The sequence below is a fragment of the Corythoichthys intestinalis genome, chromosome 13 (assembly GCF_030265065.1).
Source record: "Corythoichthys intestinalis isolate RoL2023-P3 chromosome 13, ASM3026506v1, whole genome shotgun sequence".
NCBI lineage: Eukaryota > Metazoa > Chordata > Actinopteri > Syngnathiformes > Syngnathidae > Corythoichthys > Corythoichthys intestinalis.
Window position 1 is genome coordinate 40441599 of NC_080407.1, and position 19596 is coordinate 40461194.

The 19596-nt window shown below is 40.0% G+C and overlaps 1 protein-coding gene across 2 annotated transcripts in view; it reads left to right on the plus strand.

The window, feature by feature from the left end:
- Positions 1-5975, plus strand: part of LOC130928932 (uncharacterized) — a 36432-nt gene extending 30457 nt beyond the window's left edge. For both annotated transcript variants that reach the window (XR_009066759.1, XM_057855758.1), the window contains one exon: positions 1946-5975. Coding sequence is in view for 1 of the 2 variants with exons in the window: in XM_057855758.1 (XP_057711741.1) it covers positions 1946-1986 (41 nt within the window). In the remaining variant the exon portion in view is untranslated. The remainder of the gene's footprint in view (positions 1-1945) is intronic.
- Positions 5976-19596: the final 13621 nt, after the last annotated feature.

A 19596-nucleotide genomic window follows, 5' to 3' on the forward strand; every position in this document is an offset into this window, starting at 1 on the left:
GGATAGCTTGTTGAAACAGGAGAATGTCATTGTCAGTCGCGTTGATAAAAAAGCTAAGGCTATGCTGAGGTCGGCTCGTTTTTTTTCCGTCTTTCTCAGCCTTTGACACTCAAGCCATCTCTTTAACTGAACATTTTTATGTTCTTCCACATTTTTGCCAGTGAATTTGGCACAGGGGACATCATTTTCGGAGAGAATTGGTAGGTTTAGCTCTGTAAACATCTTCTTCGTACACAATTTCCATTCATTTCCTATTAGGGACAAACGGTGGCTTGTCCCTTCTTAGCAACAGTAGCTAATGTCATGAATATTAATGAGCTGAAGTGACGTGTTGCTTGCGGTACGCTTTACAAATTATTTGATAGTAATGTCTTTATTTATTTTGCTTGAAATGTAAAAGAGAATGAAAAACAATTATTATTTTACACAAAACTCCAAAAATGGGCCCGACGAAAGTATTGGCACCCTCAGCCTAATACTTGGTAGCACAACCTTTAGACAAAATAACTGCGAACAAACACTTCCGGTATCCATCAATGAGTTTCTTACTATGCTCTGCAGGAATTTTAGACCATTCTTCTTTGGCCAACTTCTCCAGGTCTCTGAGATTTTCAAATCTCTCCACAGATGTTCTTTGGGATTCATCTCTGGACTCATTGCTGGCCACTTTAGAAGTCTCCAGTGATTTCTCTCGAACCATATTCTAGTGCTTTTTGAAGTGTGTTTTGGGTCATTGTCTTGCTGGAAGACCCATGACCTCTGAGGGAGCCCCGGCTTTCTCACATTATGCTGCAAAATTTGTTGGTAGGCTTCAGACCTCATAATGCCATGCATTATGAGTGGCAGTCCAGTGCCAGAGGGAGCAAAGCAACCCCAAAACATCAGGGAACCTCTGCCATGTTGGACTGTGGGAACTGTGTTCTTTTCTTTGAAGGCCTCTCTTTTTTTCCCTGTAAACTCTGTTGATGCCTATTCCCAAAAAGCTCTCCTTTTGTCTAAACATTCTTCCAAGGTAAGTTTTGGCAAATTCCAATCTGGCTTTTTTTATGTCTCTAGGCCAGAAGTGGGGTCTTTCTGGGTATCCTCCTATAGAGTCCCTTTTCATTCAGATGCCGACGGATATACACTGTTGTACCCATGGACTGCAGGACAGCTTGAACTTGTTTGGATGTTAGTCGAGGTTCTTTATCCACCATTCGCACAATCTTTCGTTGAAATCTCTCGTCAATTTTTCTTTTCCGTCCACATCTAGGGAGGTTAGCCATGGGCCACAGTGCCATGGCCTTTACACTTATTGATGACACCGCGCAGGGTAGACACAGGAGCATTCAGGTCTTTGGAGATGGACTTGTAGCCTTGACATTGCCCATGCTTGCTTCCTCACAATTTAGCTTCTCAAGTCCTCAGACAGTTCTTTAGTCTTCTTTCTTTTCTCCGGGCTCAATGTGGTACACACAGGACAGAGGTTGAGTCAACTTTAATCCATTTAAACTGGCTGCAAGTGTGATTTAGTTATTGCCACCACCTGTTATGTGCCACAGGCAAGTAACAGGTGCTGTTATTTACATAAATTAGAGAAGCATCACATGATTTTTCAAAGGGCACCAATATTTTTGTCCGGCCCATCTTTGGAGTTTTGTGTAAAATGATAATGATTTAATTTTTTTCCTGTTCTCTTTGTTTTTTTATTTCAAGCAAAATAAATGAAGATATTACTACCAGAGCATTTGTAATTGCAATCATTTTCTGGGAGAAATTGAACATTATCTGACAGAATTGCAGATGTGCCAATACCTATGGCCAGCAATGTAAGTAGATAGGTTATTTCGATCTCTAATAGAGATTGAAGGGAAGTGATGTTTAATGACGAGTATTAATGTATTAAAAGTAATGAGACAAGAACATGCATTTCCTATAATAAAGCTGAGACTGTTTCTTTAAGCAGGGGGCCCTCTCGATAACATACCTCTTCGGACAAGTGATTGATACCCGAAGAACGAAAGCAGCAAAAGACAACATGCCATCTGGAGTTGATTCACCTCTGGGAGGCCGAAGGAGAAGAAGGGAGCAAAGGGCACTTTTTCTAGGATCTCAGGAGTGTGGGGGCACCTGGAAGTCTGGCAAAGCCAACAGCAGACGTTTAGAACAACATTCTCCCCACCTGGCATTGATGGCCAGGAATTCCATTTACATTTGACCAATCACATTAACTCACATGAACACACAACATCAGTTCCTCATCCTCATCTATAAAATACCGGGCAAGCCGGAAAGACTCTTTCAGTCTATTCCGATCTTTTTTGGGCTGGGACAGGAGTAGCTCACTGACCCATCGTGCTACTTAGACTCCTCTGTCAGTAATTTAGGGCAATAAATTGTTGACTTTGAACATGCCGTCGTTATTGGAGTCCTTACGAAACGAACATGCATGAAACCTTGAGGTTTAATCAGTTAACAAGTAATCTAAAATACAGATTCCCTTATTATGTAAATGGTTTTATATGTATTTTCTTACTGAATTACAAAAACAACAAGCTTTGCCCCAATCTGTTGCAGTTTCATGGATTTTGGAGTGGAGGAGTCAGTAAGATACAAGCTATCTGCGAAGCAAACGCTATTTTCATGTTTCACTTTTATTTTAGACAATGATAGACAAACAGTAACTCTACCCTGGGGCCCGTTTTCCTTCCACCTCCTTTCTGCGCTTTCTCAAAGCATCCTGTGAGGGCTTCGACCTTTTCATATTAAAGGGCAACTGAAGACCTTTCCGGATTTTGGCGTAATTTTACGAATATAAACTTTGGACGAGTTCATCAAAACAACCACGACATTATCAACAAGTAATTGCAAGGATAATTTGCGTTTTTTTGTAGTTTTTTTGCACTCCGTTAATGGTCCCTTCGCAAACCCGGAAGTGTGACGTAGGCAACAGAAGACTACCCACAGCTAGCATAGCAGCAACAACGATGTCAGTGATTTTTCCACCAAGGTAACCATTCAGGATCGATCTTTCGTGACGCTACCGATGGCAAAGGCTCCCAGGAAAGATGAACTACAATTAATCCCTACATGTTTTAACCTGAGGCGTGAAAGTGGCAGTGGGAAATATGAATTTACTCTTTTCTGTAGCATTAAGTGTTCTCTATACAAAGATAATGCATTATCATTAAAATGTGAAGGTAGATTTTTCTTTTAAACGTGTGTACTGTATATATGACTAGTTTATGATTTCATCTCATCAAAATTTGCTACATTTATTTCTCCTAAGTCATCATCATCTGATGTCGCAGGCGGAAGAAATTCAGCATCTGGCAGGCCTCATAGGATCTCTTCAGTCATCATCGCTGGACACCGCATCACTTGGGTCATCATATGACTCGACCCACTCTCTCTTGATTTTGGGAAACTGGGTGGCGACTGACTTGCAACGCTTTTTTCATCGTGTTGAGGGTTTCCGCCGCTTAATTTATTATGTTTGGCTTCCTGGAGAAAAAAAAAAAAAAAAAAAAATCACAGCAGCATGAAAATATTGGATGAATCCTAATTTTAATTTAATAATAATTTCCTGGTGATCAAATAATAATGCCCCAGTCAAAGCAGCATCTATTTGATGCTATTGTTCCCTCTTCAAATAGGAAGACCTTGATGTTGAAGTATAATAGTTATTGTTTTATTGAGATGTATTTGATACATTAGGGCCTGGCAGAGGATTGTTTAATATATAGGCTTTATATTTACCCTGTGATAGGCCAAAAAACAACGAGCTAAGGACCTATTTGGTGCTGGGAACATTTGAATTTACATAATACCTATTGATATAGTCATAAAATCACATGAGTAGACCTGTCAGCAAACCTATCTACTTAATACAGGGCAACAGCAACCAAAAAAAAATGTCGCACTTCAACAAACAGGCAGTAGGAGTCCCCCTCGTTTATCAACGGAAGTGCATTACATTTTAGAATCATAAAAGCCATTAAGGATCTCTACTTACGTGTTTGTAAAACCAAGGTTGCATTGTTGTAGGTTTTCAAAGCTGTTGTGGCTGAAATGATGAAAACAATGAGCCGATTGGGGACATGTATGCATGCTCACAAAAACGGTCCAAACCTTTGCAGGAGACGTTTTTTGGACCACTCTGAGAGTCTCGAGTCTTCCTGTGAGCAATTCATCGCTACACATCGAGATGGCATGACAAATCCCTCGAGTAAAACCCAGAAAATGTTTGCAATATATGGCGAGGATAGCGTGGTGCTATATTTCCGTGTTCAGAGTGGTGGCGAGGCTTCCTGGAAGTTACGTCATGAGGTAACGGTCGGCAGGACGGCGTGTCCCTCGTTGCTATGGTGTTGCTATGGCCATAACTCAAAAACTACACGGTCAATTATTATTATTTCTTTTTTAATGTGACTTTTTGAGACAGCGAATGATGCATTTAATACAATTCAACTGAGTAAAACACTCAAGAGCGAAATCCGAAAAGCTCTTCAGTTGCCCTTTAAAATTCTTCAATGTCATGAGCCATGCATCATACGCTAGCCGTCAACATAGTGATATGTTGCGCCCCAACATACAGACATAGACCTTTAATTGCCATCAACAGTGCAAGTGGAAAAAAAACAATTGCACAGCCTTAAGAGTGTGTATATCATAAATGCTGGGTCTTGTTGGTTTTCTGAGAATCTACTGAACCTACTGGCAATTTGTTTGCCATGTAGCGTTAAAAAAGATACCAATTCATCTAATTAGTCACATTGGACTCCTATTATTTTTAACACTACTGTGTCATGTCGTGACCCTACCGTATCGTAGGTGTTTAAGGTTCTTGTCCCGTCTCTAGTAAACTGGTCAAAAGTGATACAACACATGTACAATATTTTTTTTTCATACACACAGGTTTGTTCTGAAGGACCAGACCAGGAGGCTTGTACTAAATCAAAACAAAGTATTTATTATGAATAGCACTTTGAGCAAGCAAGTTCAAAGCAGAGTCAAGAGATTTTCATCAGCCGGGACTGGTATGATTAAAGGCACACTCAATAAAAATATCATATGTCGAACTTGTAGTTTTAGAACCGAAAAAAGAGAGGGATTAAAGTTGTACTATTACAATGAGAATAACAAAAGTTGAACTGTCACTATAAGATAATAAGTGGTACGATTACTGACAATAAACCTCGCATCACGTCGGGGTAATATAAACAGCTACGTATTTTACGTTGCGCGTTGCTGCCTCCGCTAAAATGAACAATACTGAAAGCATCTCGCGAGGCTGTGTTTAAGAATCAGTTCCTAGAAATAGGAAATCCTTTATCTTTTAGCTCATCTACATAAAATCATAATCCATCGAAGGATTTGCACTAATGCTTCATTGTAGCTACCATCTAAGGTACATGTATGTAAAGTGCGTGGCCGGTTATTCAGCTACAATATCCCTACGTAATAATACCACTTTTTTTCTTTTAGTAACAGTATGACTTTAATGTTGTAGTCCCCACCCCACCCCACCCCTTTATTGGCCCTAATACTCTGTCATAATAAATCACTGTCAATCAACAGTAGTAGTAGTATTTGTTTTAATTATATATAATCACCCCACCCCCCCAAAAAAATATTATTTGTGAGCCAATCATACTTTTCCATATTGATGTCATTACATTATGTGCAATTAATTACATAATAATAATTGCGAACATAATTACATCATCTGTAATTTGGAGTCTACTGTTTCAAATATCAACTATGAAAAGGGCAGTTTGAAAGAGGGAGATAGAATAAATAATGCCACTCAACTTGAGAATTAAATCAGGTGAGCCAATACTTTTGGCAATAGGGTGGATCCAAATAATACAAGGATTGGTCAAAGCACATCTAAGGCACCAAAAGAACAACAGGATTTGAGGAACCTCTACAGAATGCAATCGTCCTGCGTGCACAATCTGAGGAAGGCAGCATGGGTGACAGGCGAAACAGTTACTGGCCACTGCTTCGAACACCAACGCACTTGTGTCTCCTCATGTGATCCTTCCAAATGAATCCTCGACCACAAACTGAGCAGGAAAAAGGTTTTATTCCGGTGTGGGTTGTTAAATGTATTTTTAAGTGTTGCTTTAGAGTGAACCCCTGCCCACAAACTGAGCAGGAAAAAGGTTTTTCGCCAGTGTGGGTTCTTGTGTGTACTTTTAAGTGGTGAATTTGAGTGAATCCTTGACCACAAACTGAGCAGGAAAAAGGTTTTTCACCAGTGTGGGTTCTTGTGTGTGTGTTTAGGGCGCTCTTGTGAGTGAATCTTTTTCCACAAACTGAGCATGAAAAAGGTTTTTCACCAGTGTGGGATCTTGTGTGACTGTTTAAGTTACCCTTTTGAGTGAATTTTTTACCACAAACTGAGCAGGAAAAAGGTTTTTCACCAGTGTGGGTTCTTGTGTGTTTTTTGAAGGCGCTCTTGTAACCGAATCTTTGGCCACAAACTGAGCAGGAAAAAGGTTTTTCTCCGGTATGGATTTTCGTGTGTGTGTTTAAGCTACTCTTTTGAGTGAATTTTTTACCACAAACTGAGCAGACAAAAGGTTTTTCACCAGTGTGCCTCCTCTTATGCGTACGACAAGTATACTTAGTAGCAAAGGTTTTCCCACACTGAGAGCATTTGCAGAGTTTGTCTTCACGATGAGATTTCTTGTGACCATCATCATTGTAAGTTGAGTGTGACGTGGTGCCATTTCTGTCTGATGGAGCGATGAAAATGTCAGTTTGCAATCCTTCTATTGAGCTGCTGCTGCAGCTTGGACTCTCCGCCCTTCTGCTGGCCTCACTCGGATAATCATCACTCCTCAAGGGCTCACCAGTCTCTACCTCCTGCTTTTTGATTGGAAGTTGTACTTGTCTCTCTTGCTGTTGAGGGTGTTCTGGCTCTTCCTGTTTCATATTCAGGTGCTCGACTTCCTCTTTAATGCCAGAAAACTCTGACTCCTGCCACTCAAGACCAGGATATTTGCTAAAACCTGCAAGACACAAAAAAGACACATGATATAATGTATAGACCGTCTATCCAGCTAGAAGGCTGTGAGGTTAGACTGGCTAAGAGAGCGAGTGTATGAATGCGCGCGTACGAGATGCTTTCTGGGCTGACATTCCCATGACAATGATGCACCAAGTGGCTGTTAGTCATGTATTGACACGCCCCGAAGCGCAAGCAGTGGCAATTTATTTGCCGCAGGATCATTGCTCACACTCGTGGCATGACATCAAATGGCACGACAGAGATTGAATGAACAGACTGACAAGTTCATCTTGCCATCTTCGAGCCCGAAGCCAATGTTTCCTTTGTGCCAAAGCACTGTTGCTCTGATAAAACGTGAAAACATGAAATGCTATCATGAGAAGAGCCACTGCAATTTTAACAAAGAAAGCCCCCCCAAAATCAGATAAAACTTTTAAAAATAAAAAGCTGAAAAAGTCGTGTGAGATGTCTCGCACAAAACTGACCTTGTGCTTGACAGAAGAGCAAAATGGTGGCCTGGATCATGAGTAAGCACAAGAAAGCATTTTATGATGCAGAAATGATCCAAGAAATTTTGACACCTTGTTAGAAGGCAAGGAATGTCGCTAAAATAAAGTAAATCCCACTCACAGAAGACAGCAATAAGGCGTACTGAAATAATTGACGATTTGTCCAAACAGCTATGTGATGGAATACAAAATGGATTTCCTCTGCAGTGAATGAATCCAATGATGCCACTGACAATGCACAGTGGGTGAGATATTTTGATGAGGCAAAGGAAGAGTTTATTGAAGACGTGCTGGGATTGGCAATTTCAGTAGCCAAACAAAAGGGGAATACGATTACTAAGTGCATTCAGCACACAAAAACATTCGATCCAAATGAAAAGCATTAACGCGTCACTTCTTTACATGTACTCCGTTACATTTACTTGAGTAACTTTAAAAAAAAAAAAAAAATTGGAAGAGTTTATTGAAGACGTGCTGGGATTGGCAATTTCAGTGGCCAAACAAAAGGGGAATACGATTACTAAGTGCATTCAGTACACAAAAACATTCGATCCAAATGAAAAGCATTAACGCGTCCCTTTTTTACATGTACTCCGTTACATTTACTTGAGTAACTTTAAAAAAAAAAAAAAAAATTAAGTACTTTTCAGAGGAGTTAAATTGAGCCACACTTTTTTATTTTTACTTGAGTATGTTTGTGAAGAAAAAATGCTATTCTTCCTCTTCTACTTTGGGCTACACAGGAGTCATAACATTTTTTCTCATTATTCTACATACTAGATTATTTTGTTTTGTGCTAGGAAGCCAAGAGTAGCTTGACCAGTTTCACCAATGAGTTGTCGCAACAATGATCACATGACTCAATTTTACCAATCAGATGCAAGCTTGCCGTTCTATGATCAGGTCAGCCTGTTTAATCAGGTGGCGTCTTTAAAGCACCGTAAAAAAAAAAAAAAGTATTTGACATAGCCCAGCCCTCAACTGTATGCATGTATCATGCATGAATAAATGTTCCACTTGATTTGGTGTGGTTGGAGTGACCAGGTATTTGCCGTCAGTATGTTTTACACAGCGTTACGCGCTTGTTTGCTCTACTCAGTGTGTGTGCTATATCCTGGCAATTGCGCGTAATATATATGGCGTAAAACAGAGACAAGGCTGAAAAAGCAGTTTCTGCTCTTGCGCCCCTCTTTAAAATAAACCTCTGTACTTTAAGCAAAAATAACTGTTGTTTGATAGAACAATATGTCTATATGCTGCAATAGCACATTCATAGCGCATTAAGCCCCCGAACTAATTTTAATTTACCCTGGAAATCCCTGTTTACAGATGTCGCACAACCACTTTTGTTTCAACCCACCCATAAAAAGAAGGTAAATAATTATATTAATAATCGAAATGTCTGTCATTTTTGGCTTAGAGTCATTAGTTGATGTCTATTATTTAGTTTAAAAAGAGAAAACGACCTTAAAAAATCATTCACTCCTATATTTTAAACTTTTAAACAAATGACGTCACAATGAAAAAAATAGTGTCTGTAAATAAGTCACTGATATCTACCTCATAACTATCACTTAATTGTATTTTTTTTTTACTGTCGCATTTTCCCCCAATATTTCAGATGATAAATAAGTGGTCCAAACAAAGAAAAATTGAAAAGAAAAACGTTTCAAAGGATAAATATTAGGGCTGTACAAAATTATCGCGTTAACGGGCGTTAATTAAGTTTTTTAATTAATCACGTTAAAATATTTGACGCAATTAACGCACTAGGCCCGCTCAGACAGATTTAAATGTCAGTACAGTGAAAGGCCAACTTGTTAATTGTGTTTTATGGAGTTTTTCCGCCCTCTGCTGGCGCTTGGGTGTGACTTGCATATGTTACGTGGCGTAATGTCGCCCTCTGCTGGCGATTCAGTGCAGCTGATTATTTGGGTTTCGGCGCGCTTTTCTGACGTTATTATATGTCGACGCGAACTCACACTAATAGACAGTGCTATTCAGACCAGCTAACGTCCGCATCCAGTATTCAGTGGCAGTTCTCATAGCCCCATCACACTGTTTGTGTCTAATACATGCATCGCTTGTGAGTTATATTCCTCCTTTGTTTATATTCATGAGCATTAGCTAGTTATTGATGATGTGTATTTGAATTTGTTCACATATATGGTGAAATGCAGTTACATTGTTAGATGCTTGTGAGCTAATTGGCTAGTGCTACTGCTCAAATGGACACGTGTGTGTACATTTTATGTTATTTTGTGATTTATGCAAGTTATTGACACATTGCCTTGTTATTTTCAGTTTTACAAAAATACAAGAAACGTGCTCCTGTCAAAAAGAGATGACTTCAGTAAAGCCCATGCAACTTTGCCACACCGTCTGATTTCTTTTTGGAACTTATGTTCGCTATCTGTCAATTTGTGTACTCACACACATTGAGGACAGAATAGGGCTACTAGTTATTTTTTGATTGAAAATTTTACAAATTTTATTAAAACGAAAACATTAAGAGGCGTTTTAATATAACATTTCTATAACTTGTACTAATATTCATCTTTTAAAAACTACAAGTCTTTCTATCCATGGATCACTTTAACAGAATGTTAGTAATGTTAATGCCATCTTGTTGATCTATTGTTATAATAAACAAATACAGTCCTTATGTACCGTATGTTGAATGTATATATCCGTCTTGTCTTATCTTTCCATTCCAACAATAATTTACAGAAAAATATGGCATATTTTATAGATGGTTTGAATTGCGATTAATTGCGATTAATTACGATTATTTAATTTTTAAGCTGTAATTAACTCGATTAAAAATTTTAATCGTTTGACAGCCCTAGTAAATATATGAAAAAGAAAATCTCAACCACTCTTTGATGTCTGCGATTTCTGCATTGCGACCCTTGTTATTATATTACCATGTTTCACCTATTAAATCCCCCCAAAATCCGGCTGTGGCCATTCACAGCTGTGTCTTGACACTCAGTGATACATGCTACATGGAGTTTTTGGATCGAAAAGAGGTAAGTACGCGATAATATCTAATTAAAATCATGGCGTCTTTAATTATGTTCTCTCAAGCTGTCACCTCCAGTTAGGGTTTTGCTGTTTATGTTTTGTTTAAAAGCGCTACAGTTAAAAAGTTTTCTTCCCCCAGAAAACTGAGATTTTAAGCTTTCCAATAATGTATCACACATGCATATAGAAGAATTTTAAAATTTGGCCAAATTGGGGGTCTCAGAGCAGAACTTCAAGTCACCTGAGTGTTTTCCTATATACAGTATATATATTTACAGTAGGAGTTCGGCGAGGCCATGGAAAGGGACTTCCGTACGGCTTTGAGGAAATTCTGGTCCACCATCCGGCGTCTGAGGAGAGGAAAGCAGTGCACCATTAACACTGAGTATAGTGAAGATGGTGTACTGCTGACCTCGACTCGGGACTTCGTGAGTCGGTGGGGAGAATACTTCGAAGCCCTCCTCAATTCCACCGACACGCATTCCTTTGAGGAAGCAGAGTCTGGGGACTCTGAGGTGGGCTCTTCGATCTCTGGGGTTGAAGTCACTGAGGCGGTTGGTAAGCTCCTCGGTGGCAAGGCCCCGGGGGTGGATGAGATCCGCCCGGAGTTCCTAAAGGCTCTGGATGTTGTAGGGCTGTCATGGCTGACACGCCTCTACATCATCGAGTGGACATCGGGGACAGTGCCTCTGGATTGGCAGACCGGGGTGGTGGTCCCCCTTTTTAAAAAGGGGGACCGGAGGGTGTGTTCCAATTATAGAGGGATAACACTCCTCAGCCTCCCCGGTAAAGTCTACTCAGGGGTGCTGGAGAGGAGGGTCCGTCGGGAAGTCGAATCTCGGATTCAGGAGGAGCAGTGTGGTTTTCGTCCCGGCCGCGGACCAGCTCTACTCCCTCGGCAGGGTCCTCGAGGGTGCATGGGAGTTCGCCCAACCAGTCTACATGTGTTTTGTGGATTTGGAGAAGGCGTTCGACCGTGTGCCTATGGGAGTCCTGTGGAGGGTGCTCCGGGAGTACGGGGTACCGAGCCCCTTGATAAGGGCTGTTCGGTCCCTGTACGACCGGTGTCGGAGTCTGGTCCGCGTTGCTGGCAGTAAGTCGAATTCGTTCCCAGTAAGGATTGGACTCCGCCAAGGCTGCCCTTTGTCACCGATTCTGTTCATAATTTTTATGCACAGAATTTCTAGGCGCAGCCGAAGCGTTGAGGGTGTCCGGTTTGGTGGCCTCAGCATTGCATCTCTGCTTTTTGCAGATCATGTGGTGCTGTTGGCTTCATCAGGCCGTGACCTCCAACTCTCACTGGGGCGGTTCGCAGCCGAGTGTGAAGCGGTTGGGATGAAGATCAGCACCTCCAAATCCGAGACCATGATCCTCAGCCGGAAAAGGGTGGCATGCCCTCTCCTGGTCGGGGATGAGATCCTGCCCCAAGTGGAGGAGTTCAAGTATCTTGGTGTCTTGTTCACGAGTGAGGGTAGGAGGGAGCGGGAGATTGACAGGTGTAGCGTCTGCAGTGATGCGGACTCTGCACCGGTCCGCTGTGGTGAAGAAGGAGCTGAGCCAAAAGGCGAAGCTCTCGATTTACCGGTCGATCTACTTTCCTACCCTCACCTATGGTCACGAACTGTGGGTCGTGACCGAAAGAACAAGATCCTTGATACAAGCGGGCGAAATGAGTTTCCTCCGCAGGGTGTCCGGGCTCTCCCTTAGAGATAGGGTGAGAAGCTCGGTCATCCGGGAGGGGCTTGGTGTCGAGCCGCTACTCCTCCACGTTGAGAGGAGCCAGTTGAGGTGGCTCGGGCATCTGGTTCGGATGCCTCCTGGACGCCTCCCCCGGGAGGTGTTCCGGGTATGTCCCACCGGCGGGAGGCCCCGGGGTCGACCCAGGACACGCTGGAGAGACTATGTCGCTCGGCTGGCCTGGGAACGCCTTGGAATCCCACCGGAGGAGCTGGCTGAAGTGGCTGGGGAGAGGGAAGTCTGGGCTTCCCTGCTAAAGCTGCTGCCCCCGCGACCCGACCCCGGACTAAGCGGAAGATAATGGATGGATGGATGAATATATACAGTATATATATATATATATATATATATATATATATATATATATATATATATATATATATATATATATATATATATATATATATATATATATATATATACATACATATATATATATATATATATACATATATATATATATATATTAAATATACTATTATATAGTAAATAGCATGTTTGATTTCTGGCTCATCCGAAGAAGAAAAAAAGCAATGCTTAGAACGACCTTGAATGGGTATGGACTCTTCCTCATCCTTGATATGTGGTGACTCTTCCTCCTCCTTCTTATTGCATGCAGACTCCTGGTGCTGAGGACAATGGACTTGGGTGACATTTAGATCTGCAAGACAACAAACAAACGGGCCAAGTCTTATTTCCTTATTTGCAAACTTGGGTCCCCAAAGTTGATTTCTGTTGGAGAAAATTCCTCCTTGCCAATTTTTTGTTGATGGATATTTTGTTGTCATTCAATCCAACCACCTAATTAATTCAAAGTGCTTGACATCACATCCAGGTAGCAGACAGACATTGAATAAACCTTGATTTTCTATCAAAATCAACAGTGTGGTTGACATCGAAATTTTCAAAAATAAACAATGTTGAATCAATGACACGACAGTGATGTTGGAACAACGCTGTTTTATGGTAGGTCAGGCAAAGTTTGGGTTAAAATTGTTTGATAGTTGATGAACTAATGTTGACAAAAAGTTAATTTATGACTGACCGGGAAATATGTATAAATGTAAGAAACTGCATTTGCTGTGATTGGCATTCCAGCGAACACCAAGACGGTGCAGTAATTTTCCATCGTAGCTAACTGCGTTCCCACATTTAGCCCCAATTTGGTTTGAGATTGGTAAACAAACTCACTACACCACACAACGCTAAATATATTATACTAAACCATGATATCTGCTTGAATTCCATGATATGACTTAACTGTGAATGGCATTTTGCCTGTATTCTAAAGATTCACTGAAGAGGCAGATGAGGATGGACATGTTAGAGTATGCATTCGCTGCTGTTGTGCAAAAGTGGCTACACTATACCCTCTACGGACCGCATTGGTGGCGAGGTTCGCAGCGAAGCTCGTCACACTGAAGAGGAGGCTTAAGTTTGAAATACAGTATGTTTACTAAGCGTTATTAAAAAGAATTTGAAATCTAGCCAAGTTTTTATTTTTACTATTTATTCATTTATCATTTTATTATATTACCAAATAATATTTTATTAGTCAGCCTTGCTGTTTCTTCTGTCAGTAAATAAAGCAGGTCCTATAAATATGGGCATATGTAAAAGAAATAATAGAGTCATGGTTGAGAATGAAGGAAAACAACATTGATTCAGCATTGCGCCAATATTTTTAATATTCGAAAAAACATTTAGGTTTTGTAAGGATTTCAATGTTGGAACAACATTAATCGAGGGTGCAAAAGTGATGACATATCAACGTCAGGTGTCAACATTGATTCAATGATATAAGATCGCCAGCGGAATGTAGATTCAACATCGGTCTGCAATCTGGGCATTAACCTGGGCCGGTTGTAGACAGGCATGTATGAGGGGACAGTCAGAAATGTGTAAGGGGCTTCATATGTGGGGCATAGCGAGGCACTGGCGAGCAAGTCAGACACAGCGCTTTTAACTATATAAAATCCAACCAAAATACAATTGTCTGTAAAAAAGTGAAATTCTTTAGTGTTTTTCAGCCATCTGTATTCCAAATCCAAATTGGGACATCCCCTGTGATAGTCATAGGCTCATCAACTTCCATCTCTGCTTCATATCCACCTACACTCTGCTGCTCTACATTGTTTGGACAGAAATATCACTTATAACCAGGGGTGAAAGTGGGCCGGAACGTTCCGCCAAGAAATACGATGGCGGAACGCCGTTCCGGCATACGGTGCTTTGATCCCGAAAATATGACGGCAACTGTCAAAACCCAATGTTTAAAAAAAAAAAACTGCCACGCTGCCACACACGCATCTCCAATAAGAACAATCTACTAATGCCAGATTTACATACACAAGTTTTAACAATACAAGCCTAATAAAGAGCTTGCTTAGCGTAATCCGTTTTCACTGATTTTTATTATTCATTTATTCTACGTAGTTCTCCCCAGCGTCTCTCTCTATCTGACAAGTCGCGTTGCCTGTAGCCCTTTTCACACATATTACCAGGGAATTTCCCGTATAAGGTAACGCAGAATTTACTCTCGTCATTTCTTTCGTGCATGAAAAGATTCCGAGAATGAAGCCGGTTGGACGCTTTCACAGACTTGACCTGTGTTGCCCACTGGCATTCTCTGTGCGTGGAGGGCTGCTGGGCGATTTTATAACCTGGACATTACGTCATTTTTGGTCAGCATTGTCACAATGTTGGTCAAATCCTGTCGTGTTTTGTTCCGGGGGGAGCGTTCCCCGACGTGTAACTGCAACCAATTTAAGGTCATCAAGAGGTAAGATCGGGCCTAAAAAAATCCAGCCCGACCCGACCCGGGTCCGCTGGTATTAATGGTCGACCCGCCCGAGCCCGATCAATGAACTTGATTTGCAGGCCCGAAAAAACCCCAAAATGTTATGTTTTATTTGTAGGCCCGAGCCCGGAAAAAAGAAAACGAAATATTATATTTTATTTGTAGGCGAAAGCCCGAGAAAACCCCCCTCAAAATTCTATACTGTAAAAAATTTCAGCGTAAAATAATGGTAAAGAGCTGGCAGCAGGGTTGCCTTTGTTTAACATCCATACATCGTTTTGGTATACATATATAAATATATATTTATTTTAAAAATTTAGCGAGAACCCCGACCCGAACGTGATGATTGATGTTTCAATTTCGTTATGTTTTCAGTTTAGTTTAGCCATTTCCAGCTTGCCATGTTTATAGCCATGCTTTCACACACACCAGGAGAAAACCAACGCAGGCATGGTGAGAACATGCAAACTTCACACTGGAAGGCCGGAGCCCGGGATTGAACCCTTAGTATCAGAACTGTGAGGGGAACGTGCTAACCACTGTGAAACCTGTTGTGTTTTATTGTGTGTTATATTTATAACTGCCAAAGGTTTTAGGAGGTTTAAGCCCCCCCCCCCCCCACTCACAAAAAAAAAAAAAAAAAAAAAAAAAAAAAAAAAAAAAAAAAAAAAAAAAAAAAGGGCTCTGTGGTGAACTTTATGTTAGGGAGTTCCGGCAAGAAATTCTAGCCCCTTTCACCCCTGCTTATAACTGTTATGCACTTAATCCGCGTTTCTCAACTGGTAATGTGTGACCTAAAAGTGTTTTTTTATGTTGCCTGAGTTGGTTTCCTTGCTTCCTCTCTCATTCCTCCTTGCTGCGAGCAAATAACTTACCAATATCCATTTGCAAAAGTAATGCTGTTTGAGTCAAATACAAATACAAATAATACATCTTGTTACAGATTACAGGGACTGCAGTAACAAATAAAATGCTTGTAAAAGAGCTGGAAATTATGATGTGCACACATACAAAATTGTTGCAGGTTATATCTCAAAGAGAGGCACTTGATTCATACAGATTGATTCAGTTAGGTCATATAAACAAATAGCAATAAACAGCATCATTATTGATATATAGCTCAAATACCATATTAATACAATATTAGACAAGCTCTTGAGTGAGAGCCTCTCACTCAAATTGAATTCCATTGTCATTGTATTCATTAGCAAGTACACCTTCGCGGAAGTGTCAACTCATGCCTATTACGTGCATCAATTACCATATTAAGAGCCATTTGCAGATTTGTGTATGGAGTGATTGTATATTGAGGGCAGATCAATCTGTCAATTTGTAATATATTCATTTTGTCAGTGTATTAAAAATGTGCTTTCTCAATGTCTAAAATTTTGATTTGAGGGGGCAAGACATTTGAGGGAGCACTGCCCCCTCTTGCCCCTGCGTAGAGCCGACCCCACGGCTCATTAACTATGAAAAATGCGATTAAGTGTGAATAAAAATGTTAATATCTTGACAAAACTACTTTTAACATTAAAAATGAATTGTCATCACTGGGATTCGTCTTCTTTCTGTCTGTCATGTACAGTAGCCGATACGTATCATTGAAAGTGAACCAACCAACCTTCTAGTCTGTGAAGAACAATCTTTGCGTGCATTATTTTGCACACAGTCGAGTGTTGGTGACGCGGGGGCTCCTTTTTTACTGCAGCCGGTGACATTTTACACGCTTGATTTCTGAATGTTTGACGGCGTTTCGATGTTATCGGTCGGCCAGCTAGGCTAGAATAAAGTGATTTCCGTTAAGTGACTGAGATAGAGGAGATCAAAGACCAAAGAGAACAAAGAGGAAAAACTGGCCGGTCTTTTTGCTGCGTTCGAGGAAGGTGGGAAGCCAGAGCTTTCCAACCTCCGACCAGGGAAATTATATTTCATTTAAACACATTCTTGTTAGGGTATGCGAAATGAAAAATGGCGCCCCACTAACCGCACGTCCCGAACGGCTACCAACGCAGCAGGGACACACACACTTTTTTTAGGGTGGCATCTTGCTGCTATTTTAGAATGTTAGTGATATAGCTGCAACAAAAGATGACATTTTTAATCGAACAATTAAATAAACAATTAATCGGACGAATATCACGTTTTTCAATTAGTTTAGCAATTTCACTTGATGTTGCCTTAGGCATGTTGATATTAACAATGAAGACAAAAAGGATGACTACGTATTTCCTTCAAAAACAATATTTTATTATAGCTTCCTGACTTAACTGTAGTGCACACATGTACTGTTTTAAGTACACGAAACTCGCCAAAAGTTTTTAATGAAGGTCCTGAGTATAAAACATAAAAAGAATTTCTTAGAACACAATTCTGACAAAAGCCCTGTCCATTCAAATTTTTAAAAATTGCCGCTAATGTTACTGTTTTTTTTTCTTGTTGGCAAAGCACTGATATAAATTGTGTGACTGACTTATTTTCCAGTTGTTCATAAATACAATTCAAATCCAATTTCAAAGTACGATTTACACTTTGAATTGTAGTTTGGGACTTTAGCTGTTATAAGAATGGATTTATGTGTGTGGTTTCTTTACAAAAAAGAAATGAGACCACTTTGCTATCTAGCAATAGCTAAAGTGCTGGCCAGCTTTCCACGTGATAACTTTTAAATAGGTGTTTTTCATTGAATAGACACATTAGCTTTTTGTTTTTATACATTACTGAATACATTATTGTATTAATTATGAGAGAATAAGAGAGTCAATCAAAACACTTATGAAAAATATTGCTTAATATATATGTAACGTGATTGCCCAAATTATATAACTTTTGTCCATCTGAGGTGGCCGTACACAGCAAAATCTGTGGAGTTGATTTTTTGGGTGAAAATTATTTTTGAGTTGATTGGTATTGATTTGGGTGCTGTTTCAACACAAGCAGTGTGAAGATCGCTTTTGGCACTGTGCCAATTAAATGAGTTGAACACAGGCACCCATGTCAGCGTTAAATGTACTAGCAGAGTTAATAATATATTAATAAAATAATTTTTAAAAATTATATATATATATATATAATACAAAAAAATGATAAAATAATAATAATAATAGTGATAGCCTGTGAAAGTCCTTCGGTTACCTCTCGCAAGTGCAACAGTAGGATACAATTGCCAGTTAGGTCCATGTTCTGAACTTGGGTCCCCGACTCATCTACAATATTTAAGACATCACAATGAATTTTTAAAATTACTCACTCCTATTGTAAGAAAACAAAAGGTGGTTACACATTTTGCATGTAAAAGATTTCAATAGGAATTGCTTAACTTGTTCAAGTAGTTTACTAAGTCTTGCTTAAATCATTTAGGCATTTTTCATTTAACTACCGTACATAACTTAATTGTTACTTAAAGCAGTTGTGTGAAACCACTTATAATAAGGTTCTTGCATAAATACAATTTTTTATTTTTTCAGTGTCTATGGCTGTATGTCGACAATATCGTTTGAAAAATCCACAGTTGGACAAGAATTAATGAAAAACGCTTCCTCCTACATTGGGCTCAATGCTAAATCCGCGGAAATCCCTCATTGTCTGACATCAATACCAAGATGGAGGCGCCAGAGCACAAGGACGACAGGAGGAGCTAAATGGCAAATATAAAGCGCATTTCTCATCATCTGCGATTAACCAAATTGTTGTATATGGCTGAATCGTTTCAAAATATCATTTTAATTCCATTAATAATGCTATTCGGAAAAAAAAAATTGTCATGTCATACACTTTAAAGACGCCACGTGATTAAACAGGCCACCGTGAACATAGCGCTTCTTTCCACTTTTCACAAGTTCAGAACAGAAGATGGCGACACTCAATGGCGTACAGCAAGCAATACGTCACTTCCGCTCATTAATATTCAAGATGTTAGCTACCGTTACTAAGGGGGGACATGCTCCCATTTTTCCCTAATAGGAAATTAATGGAAACAGTGTACTAAAGAGACTTTACAGAGCTAAACCTACCAATTCTGTCTGAAAATGATGTCCCTGATGCCAAATTCACTGGGAAAGTTGTGGAAGAACATACAAATGTCCAGTTGAAGAGATGGCTTGAGTGTCAAGGGCTGAAAAAGACGGAAAAAAAGAAACGATCCGACCTAAGTTTAGCCTAAGCTTTTTTATCGACACCTTTTTCTTACGCCACTGACAATGACATTTTCCTGTTTCAACAATCTATTGTTTACCACCATATGCCATGTCTTTCTTATATATTATATCCTCTGGTTGTCGTACCTCTCTGACTGTTCTTGGGGGCAATTTACATTGCTATTTTTGTGTAGCGATCGCAAAGGGTAACAGTGGCAGTCAGATATCATTTTAATATTTTTTTTCAGGTCATTCATTGTCAGACAGAAGCAGCACGGCAAAACGCTATGCTAAAAGATAAGTAAAAAACTATCAAAATGGCTTACCTCCTCCTCCTCTATAGGACCATGCCCCTCAACAAAATGTTTACTGCATATGAAATGGCATTAC